The sequence below is a fragment of the Chenopodium quinoa genome, unplaced genomic scaffold (genome assembly GCF_001683475.1).
Source record: "Chenopodium quinoa cultivar QQ74 unplaced genomic scaffold, ASM168347v1, whole genome shotgun sequence".
NCBI lineage: Eukaryota > Viridiplantae > Streptophyta > Magnoliopsida > Caryophyllales > Amaranthaceae > Chenopodium > Chenopodium quinoa.
Genome location: NW_018742738.1, coordinates 1,034,539 through 1,045,484, shown reverse-complemented (window position 1 = coordinate 1,045,484; position 10,946 = coordinate 1,034,539). Strand labels below are relative to the sequence as shown.

The 10,946-nt window shown below is 37.9% G+C and overlaps 1 protein-coding gene across 1 annotated transcript; it reads left to right on the top strand.

The window, feature by feature from the left end:
- The first annotated feature begins 1,424 nt into the window (after window positions 1-1,424).
- LOC110723990 lies at window positions 1,425-3,892 on the top strand. The gene is made up of 5 exons (XM_021903404.1): window positions 1,425-1,507; window positions 1,869-2,265; window positions 2,353-2,756; window positions 2,865-3,033; window positions 3,278-3,892. The coding sequence occupies exons 1-5, from the start codon at window positions 1,425-1,427 to the stop codon at window positions 3,890-3,892; spliced, it is 1,668 nt and encodes a 555-aa protein (XP_021759096.1).
- Window positions 3,893-10,946: the final 7,054 nt, after the last annotated feature.

Genomic DNA, 10,946 nt, shown 5'->3' with positions numbered 1-10,946 from the left:
CTAGAAGACTGACGCTGATGCAAAGGAACTTATTGGCAGCCCGAGATTTGTCCAGATTCATTTCAGCGTGATATTTGGTTACTTGGAGGATAATTCTTGAATATTTACAGCTAGAAGGAAGATATATTTGATAACAAGAATATCTTATCATTTAGGGAAAGATTTGGCAAAAGATAGAATTTCACAGATTCTATTTAACTACTTTCCTTATCTTGGATTTATGTTCCATATTTTTAGGAATTTTACTTGGGGAATGATTCTATAGTAATTCTACTAAAACCCCAGAGTTAGTCGTCCATTAATCATCCATTCTTTAATCATATCTCCCTTTTGTTCACGTTGAAGAAACCACCTAGAGGAACTCGACATGTTTTTCTCCAAAAACCTTTTTTCTTTGCTCTGTAACATGAGTGAGTAGTTCTTTATGCTTAGTAGTAGTTAGAGGAGGCCATGTAATAAGTAATTGAGACAAGTTATTTTGGTTTTAATGATTAATAATTAATGTTTTGGAATATTCTTGAATTGCTATTTTGTTCACATGAATGATGATTTCTTATAAGTAGGTGCGCAACTATTCTATTGAGTCTGAATTCTATTTCTAATTAATAGTATTAAGTCTGTAATTGCTTGGGAATGCTAATGAAGTAGCAGACAATTGTAGAGGAGGACGTTCCACTCTATTAATTAAAAAGTAACTCATGATCTAGGTGAAACCGTGTTCCAATAATGTCATGGTTGTCGAGGCTTGATTTTTTCCTAGTTCATAATGCTATGAACACGTTAAATTCCTTGCTCGTAGTATAGGGGTTATTTGCCTGTTAGGGTTAGTGAAAGTTGTACTGGATCTAACCATCAATAAGGGGAAACAGAGGAGCTTGTTCCATAAGTCAAGTTGTTCCTAAAGGGTTAATTAATGTGTCGATGATTTTACGAAGTTCCATGGCTGGAATCTGATTATAAACCGAGTGTTTTCCCCATTGATTGTTTTCTCTTTATTTATAACTCCTTTTCATATTATTACTTTAGTTTTTTAGATTATATTTTTCATATCAGCACCCCCCCAAATCGTGTTACACTTGTGGAACTTGGATCTGGTGACTTGTTACTTTAAACTTACTTTCCTCATGAGATCGACTCTTACTTGCTCTAGCTATTTGTTAAGGTGAATAAGGTTTAATTTTGTGTGAACTTCGACAACACATCAAATTTTGGCGTCGTTGCCAGGGATAGTTGTTCTCTTTGGTAATCTGTTATAATTCTAAGTTCCATTCTTTTTATTTAGTTCCTTGTTAGTGTATGATCAATACTTGTTCTACTAATCTTGATTTGTTGAAGTGTGACCCAGAAATAGAACGCACTTTGTGCAGGTTAAGAAAGGAGGCAAAAATTGATTTTGATTTGGCACTTGATAGATTCTTTTTGAGATGGCGCTGGTTAATCAGACCATTAAGGAACTCGCTACTCCTGATCTCGAACAAGAACCTCTTGGCATTGATTTTCCTACCTGGTAAAAACCCTTTAAATTGAATTCTGGTTTTATTAACTTGCTTCCTAAATTTCATGGTCTTAAGGGAGAAGATCCGTTGATGCATACAAAGGCATTTTTCATGACTTGTTCTACACAAAGAACTTAAGGAGTGGAATTTGATGATATTTTGTTAATGGCTTTTCCATTCACTTTGTTAGATTCATGCTAGGGATTGGTTATATCATTTAAAATCTGGATCCATAACTACATGGAAACAATTGCATAAACAATTCCTAGAGGACTTTTTACCCGCATCTATGATAGGATCCATAATAAAGAAAATATGATGAATTCAACAATCTTCTGATGAGACTTTATATGAATATTGGGAACGATTTAGGAGACTTTGTTATAGTTGTCCACAACACCAAATTAGTGAGCAATTGTTGATTCAATACTTTTATGATGGACTTCTGCCTAATGATATGAACATGATTGATGCTGCTAGTGGTGGGGCTTTAGTTGACAAAACACCTGAACAAGCAACAAAATTGATTTCCAACATGGCACAAAACTCTCAACGTTATGGAACTAGGAATGATGTTGTGTCTAAGAGAGTCAATGAAGTTGGTGTGCAAAATTTAGAGGCTTCTCTTGCTGAAAATTCTAGACAAATTTCACAGTTTACTAATCTTGTTTCTAATCTTGTCTCAGGAACTCAGGTTGTTGTGGTATGTGGAATTTTCAATGATAATACTCAACATAATGTTGCATGCCCAACATTGGAGGTTAATGAAGTAAACGCTGTTTGAGGATTTCCTGGAGCTCAACAAAGGAAATATGACGCATTTTCTAATACCTATTACGGGGGATGGAAAGATCAGCTAAATCTTAGGTATGGGAACAAGGAAAATCCATCAAGTTTTAACCAAAACCAATCTAACTTTAGGCGGACTTATAATGTCCAACAACCTACAAATAACCAAGGGTCTAACTCTTCTTCAAACCTTGAGGAACTTGTACGACAGTTAGCTTTGCCAACTGATGCAAGACTTAAAACCTTGGAAACTCAAATTGGACAAATAGCCACTCATGTTAACAGCTCCACTTCCCAAAATTCCAATAAACTTCCATCAAAATCCTTTGTAAATCCGAAAGAAAGTGCCAATGCTGTGACCTTAAGGAATGGAAACGAATTGGAGGAACCTAAGAAAAAGGAAAGAGTGAACCGAGAGTTAGAACAGGAGCAAGTGGTGGAACCTGCCAAGGAACTTGAACAAGAACAGGGGTAGGAGCATGATTCACAGAATGATGCACCAAAGAAAAAGGGAATTTCCTTTGATCCCCCTCTCGATTTGGCTAACTACAAATATACTCTTGTTATTCCTTTTCCTAGCAAGTTAGCAAAATCAAAGAAGGAAGATGCTGATAAGGAAATTTTAGAAACCTTTCGCAAAGTAGAAGTCAATATTCCCTTGATGGATGCTATCAAGCAAGTTCCTCGCTATGCTAAGTTCCTGAAGGAACTTTGTACTTCCATGAAGAAGTTGATAGGAACTCAAAAGGTAAGTGTGGGGGAGAACGCTTCTTCAGTTATCCAAAAGAAACTACCTCCCAAATGCAAAGATCCAGGTATGTTATCTATCCCTTGCAAAATTGGAGAAACAAAATTTGAGAGAGCCATGTTAGATTTAGGTGCTTCCATTAATGTCATGCCTAAATCCGTTTATGATTCTTTAAATGTTGGTCCTTTGAAAGAAACCAGTTTAATTATTCAACTCGCTGATAGAAATAATACATATCCTGTAGGTAGAAGATGTGTTGGTACAAGGTAATGAATTGGTGTTTCCTGCTGATTTTTATATACTTGACATGGGAGATGAGCATGCTATTAATCGTAGGGAAGTTCCTTTACTATTAGGAAGACCTTTTTTAAAAACTTCTAAAACTATGATTCATGTGCATGAAGGGAACTTAACTATGGAATTTGATGGTGATATTATTATGTTTAATATTTTTGATGCCATGAGATATCCTACTGATGTGGATTCTGTGTGTTCCATTGATACAATTGATTTACTAGCACAAAAGATGTTTGAACTAAACAGGGAAGATGATTTGGAACTTTTGATTCAAGAAAGCTTGGATAAGAATTCTGTTAAGGAACATGAGACGAATTTAATAGACAATGAACTCATGGGTGCTATTAATAGCATCAGTTCCTCGCCGCAATTGAAACCTAAAGCTCTTATTATTGACATACCTTTTTCTAACGAAAAACTTGTTCCATCTCTTGTGCAGGCACCCAAACTAGAACTCAAACCTTTGCCAGACAATTTAAAATATGTTTACTTGGGTGATGGGGAAACACTTCACGTTATTATCACTAATGCATTACTCCTTCCTAAGAAGAACGCTTATTGATTGTCCTTAAGAAATTTAGGGGTGCTTTTGGTTGGAATCTTGTTGATATTAGAGGTATTAGCCCTTCTTTATGTAGGCATCGCATTCTTTTTAAGGATAATATTACACCTTCTAGGGAGGCTCAATGCCGATTGAATCCCTCTATGATGGAAGTTGTTAAAAAAGAAATTTTAAAATGGCTTGATGCAGGTGTAATCTACCCAATATCTAATTCTAAATGGGCAAGTCCAATACATGTTGTTCCTAAGAAATCTTGTATGACAGTTGTTGAAAATAAACAAGGTGAGCTAGTTCCTACTGTTGGGGTTTGGTAAGTCCAACTTCCCACGGAAACGACCCTGACCCAAAGAACCACTCGCAATTAATAAAACCATAAAGCATAACAAATGAAAATAAAAGGGTAGAATCGTAATTTACCTTTGACGCGTGCTTCGCCCGACCTAATGGGCTCTTACTTGAAAGCTTTAGCTCCACTCACACGAGAGCCTCCAACGATATCCACCCACAAAGGACGAACACCAACTTTTTAGGTCCGCTACCTTGGAGTTAGAAAGGTCCGACCAAAACCCGAGCAATTAAATGAGTTCAAAGGTTTTCACAATGGTGATGCCTTTTTCAACTCACACTCAAGTGATTTTCCCAATACCCCAACTTAGGTATTTATAGGGAAAACTTTAGAGTGAAAAAGTTGTCCCATTAATGTGGGAAAATTTGATTTTTCCATTTTATTTTAAAGCTAATATACAATAAATAATCAAACTAGTAATAAATCAACAAGTGGCAAGCTCATGAGAGAGGTTAGGTGAGGATCATTTGGAGGAGGGGGGGGGACCAAACTTGCTCCCCACTCCCTCTCCAAAAATCGGCCACCTCATACTTCAAGCCTCCCCTCACAATGCTCCACATGGCACCACACTTGGGAACCAAGGCACCCCAAGGTGGGCTGCCATGTGTGGCTGCCAGCAGGGCCAGCACAAGCGTGCGGTCTGCTTGCTGCTGCTGGCCAGCACGCCCAGCACAGCTTGTGCGGCCTGCTTGCGCACTTGGCAAGCAAAACGCACATCAATGATGCGTGTTGCTTGTTGAGTGCCTTGCACCTTGCGCGTGTTGGACCAGCGCTGCTAGCACGCTACGCTAGCATTGGTGCGCTAGCACGCAACAGCCAGCCTAGGCTTGGCTTGGTGCGCATGCTCGCCACCATGCTATACCATATGCCCCTAACACTCGGTTTGCTCGGGGCATTTCGATGCTAGGGGTATTTTGGTCTCGTTGATTTATTATTTTCGTGTCTCGTATTTTATTATTTTGCCTTAACTTCCGACGTTCGATTTCGACGCTCCAAGCTTAAATTTCCGACGTCTAAATATTTAATACTCGGGCAACGAATTAATTTTTTCCGAATTAATTCGTCGAGTCGGTTCGTATATTTGCAAGGGTGTGACCCGAAGGGTTCAGTCAAGATTAAGTTGTAATATAAATTATACATTAATATTCCTGATCGGAAGCGGCCTCCACCCAGGCATTCCGATCACTTGACCTTGCTGAATATATTAGCTTTCTAATAATTCTTAACCCGCTATCAGAATAATACACTTGTTCGAAGGACACCATTCCTTTCAATCTCCCACTTGTCCTTCTGGAAAAGTGCGTATTTAGTGTATACCCTTTTTCCTATGTCGCTTAATGTCTCTTCATGAACTATAAGGTAAGATTATTATTTCATCCTTATTACGTCCACGATTCCAAGTTCGACTGTCAATAAACAAATGATTTCTAAAATCCATCCGAGCACAGCCATGCTTTTTACAATCTCGCTTTACGGGAGGCCTTGTGTACAACAAATACACCTTCTCTTTCTTAATATGGGGAGATTCCCAGTCTTGTAATGTAGCTCCTCTTACTGAGAGTACCTAGCCGCCCGAGTGTTGCCATTATGATCCCCTATTACGGCAGACGTTTGACAACATCAAAACGGTCTAGTACTCAAACAAGAGAACTCACAATACTCATGGTCAATGAAATAGGTTTCGATAGCCATAATGAGAAGTATACTTATGACGATTTTTAATCTCTTAAAGTATTCTCATAGGTCGATCCAGTACGGTTCTAAACCAATACATGTGCAAATGATTTAAGACAATCATATCCTAGTAACAAAAGAAACAGTGCTATAAATCAAACTACACACTAATCTCAATTGGTCATTAATCGTTCATCGTTTAAATGACCTCGATTAGGGACAATTTTCGATTATAATATTCAATGCTCACTTAATAGGTGTTTCCTTATCAAGACTGGTCTTGATACCCTATTTTGAATATTCCAAGATTCGAATGGACTCATTATTTAATCCTAAACCACAATTAAATAGAAAACGGAGTAATAAAATATTGCATGAAATTTATAATACCTAAAAACTTGAATGATTTTTCTTAGTGTCTTACATTAAATGTTCAAAAATTTAACTTAAACACTAAACAGGGAAATCAAAGCCAATCTCCTACATGCCTGATTCCCATTGCTTCAAAGTGCTTGTTGTGCTTCACTTGAGGCAAAGGTTTAGTATGTGGATTGGCTATGTTATCATCCGTTCCAACTTTGCAAATTCTGATTTCACCTTCTAATTTCCATTCTCGAATCATGTAAAACCCCGGTTTGACATGTTTGACTTTCTGATGTTCCCTTGGCTCTCTGGCCTGATCAATAGCTCCATTGTTGTCACAATAGAGGGCTATTGGACCCTTTATAGAGGGTACAACATCAAGTTCACCAATGAACTTATTAATCCAAACAGCCTCCTTAGCCGCTTCAACAGCTTCTAAGTACTCAGCTTCAGTTGTAGAATCTGCAGTTGTACTATGCTTGGCACTATTCCAACTAAATGCTCCTCCATTTAGACAGAACACATGTCCAGATTGCGATTTGAAATCGTCTCTGCTTTTCTGGAATCTTGCATCGGTATAACCTTTAACAACTAATTCTTCTGAACCAGCATATACCAGGAATTTATCCTTGTTCCTTTTCATGTACTTTAGGATATTCTTGGCCGCAGTCCAATGGGCCTCTCCTGGATCTGATTGGTAACGGCTCGTAGCACTCAAGGCATACGATACATCTGGCCTAGTACATATCATGGCATACATGATTGATCCAATAAGCGAAACATATGGAATCAGATTCATTCTTTCCCGCTCATCAGGTGTCTATGGACACTGCTTCTTGCTCAGGGTTATGCCATGTGACATTGGCAGGTGACCTCTCTTGGCCCCTTCCATGCCAAAACGAGCAAATACCTTATCAATATAAGTACTTTGACTCAATCCAATCATCCTTTTTTATCTATCCCTATAGATCTTGATGCCTAGTATGTACTGAGCCTCTCCTAAGTCTTTCATTGAGAAACATTTTCCAAGCCAGGCCTTTACAGATTCTAACAAAGAAATGATGTTTCTAAAGAGCAATATGCCATCGACATATAAGACTAAGAAGGCGATGTCACTCCCACTGACCTACTTATAAACACAAGATTCATCTGGATTCTTGATAAAATAAAAATTACCGATGGCTTCAATGAATCGCAGATTCCAACTTCTGCTAGCTTGCTTTAGTCCATAAATGGACTTCTTAAGCTTACAAACCTTCGCAACATTGTTTTCATCGATAAAACCTTCTGGTTGTGTCATGTACACAGTTTCTTCCAAAATACCATTTAAGAAGGCGGTTTTGACGTCCATCTGCCATATTTCATAATTATAATATGCAGCAATCGCTAAGAGGATCCGAACGAATTTAAGCATTGTGACTGGTGAAAAGGTTTCATTGTAATCAATACCATGAACTTGTCTATAACCTTTTGCCAACAATCTAGCTTTGTAAATGAATACATTTCCATCTTTGTCAGTTTTCATCTTGAAAATCCACTTACATCCGATAGGTGTGTAACCTTCAGGTAAGTCAACCAAGTCCCAGACTTTATTTTCAAACATGGAATGTATTTCAAAACACTTGCCCTGATGCCATTTAGCAGACTCGGTGCCTGCCATCGCTTGCTTGTAGGTTACCGGTTCATCTCCATCCATAATTAGGACGTTCTTTGAAATCTCGGTTAATACTAAACCAAGATATCTATCAGGTTGAGATCTCGGCCTCTTAGACCTACGTAGGGTAATGGATTGAGCATTTACATTGTCGATTTAACTTTGCAAATTTTGATCATTTGACTTGCGCCAACAGATGCTGTTTGAGCACTTTGATTGTCATTCTGATTTTGTTGCTCATCCTCACGAACTTCTCTGAATTCGATTTTCCTCCCACTTATCATTTTGGAAAGGTGTTCCTTCTCCAAAAAGACACCATCGCGAGCAACAAACACTTTGTTCTCCGATTTGTTGTAGAAGTAATACCCTTTGGTTTCTTTTGGGTAGCCCACAAATAAAACTTGTTAGATTTAGGATGATGTTTATAAGAAATCAATTTCTTGACATATGCTTCGCATCCCCATATCTTTAGATTAGACAACCTAGGAGGTTTCTTTGTCCATAATTCATATGAATTCTTTTCTACAGCTTTTGATGGTGCAAGGTTCAGTGTTAGTGCCGTAGTTAGAAGTGCTAGTCCCCAGAAAGAGATAGGAAGATCACTAAGACCCATTGTTGATCGTACCATGTCCAATAAGGTTCAATTTCTCCGTTTAGATACTCCGTTCCTTTGAGGAGTTCCTGGAGGTGTCAATTCTTAAAGTATACCTTTTTCTTTTAGATGGTCCTCGAATTCTTGGCTCAAGTATTCACCACCTCGATCCGATCGAAGGGCTTTGATTTTCTTGCCAAGCTGATTTTCAACTTCACTCTGAAAATCTTTGAACTTTTCAAATGATTCAGATTTATGTGACATTAGATAGACATAACCATATCTACCATAGTCATTTGTGAAGGTTATAAAATATCGTTATCCATTTCTTGTGGTTGAGCTCATTGGTCCACACAAATCAGTGTGTATTAGACCTAATAAGTCTCCTGCCTTTTCACCTAACTTGGAGAATGGCTGCTTAATCATCTTGCCTAATAAACATCCCTCGCAATTCTCAAACGTTTCTAAATAGAAAGAGTCAAGAACACCTTCTTGTGGAAGTTTCTTGATGCGTTTGATGTTAATGTGGCCAAGACGACAATGCCACAAGTAAGTTTGGTTTGACACTATGGTCTTAGCTCTTTTGGTATCATAAACAATTTTGTCTAAACACACAAAAGGTGTAATTTCTATAAATATAAACAAGACATTTAAACAAAAGGTCTTGTGATCATGGTTTAAAATGACATCCAACGTCGCAAGATCAAAAAATGGTAGATAAAACTTAACAAGTTTTAGACAAAATACGTGAGATTACAAGCTTTCTTTGGATAGACTTTCTTCATCTTCCACTTGTGTACTCATGAACACTTGAAAAACATTGCTCACTTCGTTCCTTAAATAAGAGCATAAAATGAGTCAATTTTTCGATATCTAATACATTATAAATTGCTTATTTTCAAGTGTGTGGATGATACCTGAGATTGAGGCTATATTTCCTCTTGCCTCATTTTCCAGATACTCGCTACATTCTCTTTTGTAGTGGCTTTCTTACTACAATAAAAGAAGCGCATCTTTGCCTTGTTTTTGAACTCCTTTTTCTTGAGCCTCAGAGCAAACATAGCCGTCTTGTAATAATAGGTTTTCTGGAGCTCTTGGAAAAATTTCTTGTAGGATAGTTTGTTCCGATTGTTGGTAAATCGCATCTTAATTACAGCATACCCCGAGTGGAATGAGCTTAGAAGCATATGGGCCGCTGGCTCATCCTCCACCGGTTTACCAATCAGTTCCAGATGGTTAAATAACCTTGTCATCTTTTGCACATGTTGTTGAAGTGGCATCCCGGGTCTAAGTCTTGCACTATACACCCTATCCCATACTTCTTGCCTTTTTTTGCTAAGACATCCATCTTAAGGTGGCTTGATCCTCATGTTAGACAATGACCTAGTCACTTCTTCCACGAGTCCATCATAGTTGCACTTTTCGCTCTTTGTCACCCTCAAATTGACAACATCTTCTAGAGCCTTGAGAAGTACATCTGGAAGGTAGTTGGAGAATTTTTTTTTCCACTGTTCCGGAATGGAGTTTGCCATGAGTCGAGAGACTCTCTTGCAATCATAACTCCACTCCTCATGAGCCATGTCGCTCATAATCCCTTTTGAGTAGAAACTCGGGATGAGAGTATCCAAGATATGCTCTAGGTAGCAATCGCGGAGGGTCAAACGGAGTTCCTCTTCCCATTCGTTGAAGTTTACCAAGTTCAAGCTAAATGATAACTTCTCGAAACGTTCTGGGAACATAAGATTGTTGTCGATAGATGAAGACATGATTCTACATTTTAAAGAATTTTGAAATGAAAAACCATTCATTAAATTAAAATAAGATTGAATTCATGTATTTTAATCAAAATTATTTAAAACGTCTTATTCACACATTTAAAGTTGTCCCCAATTTGGTGAGAATAAGTCGATTCCAAGATCCGAAGAAACAAAGAGTGGTTAAGCATGATTTGGCTTGTCTTAACACTCAATCTCCTAAGGTAAGCAACGCTTTGCTAATGGCTCCAAGCCATTCTTGGTTGAATAAATCGTCGCATCTAATTCTCTCTCAACAATTTATTCACTTTGCCACGACATGTTAGGACTCCATCACTCATATCGTTGTGTACAACCAAAACCAACTTGCATACCCGGTATGCCTTACTTCCTAGGAGAGGTAGTGATGCCTCGCTTTGGCGTAGCCCACCACTACCCTCGTTCGGCCGGTAAGTGTTGTTTTGGAATGGCAAGTTTTTACTCAATATTTGGGGACCTAGGGTTTTTATATTGGTTGATTTAAGTGAACTTAATTAATCATCACAACATTCAAAATCCTAAAAATGCATCTAACATACAATTCATATACATAAACATACATATATCGAAAAACATAAATATAGATGCATTTGGCAACTATCATGACCCCTTAAGATCTTCAAATCTTCAAA

Bases quoted from the DNA above. Each gene is read 5' to 3' on its own strand.
- LOC110723990 (XM_021903404.1), top strand. From the start codon at position 1,425: ATGGCGCTGGTTAATCAGACCATTAAGGAACTCGCTACTCCTGATCTC. The intron at 2,266-2,352 runs GTAAACGCTGTT...TGGAAAGATCAG, and splicing joins CAACATTGGAGGTTAATGAA to CTAAATCTTAGGTATGGGAA. The intron at 3,034-3,277 runs GTAAGTGTGGGG...CATATCCTGTAG, and splicing joins AGTTGATAGGAACTCAAAAG to GTAGAAGATGTGTTGGTACA.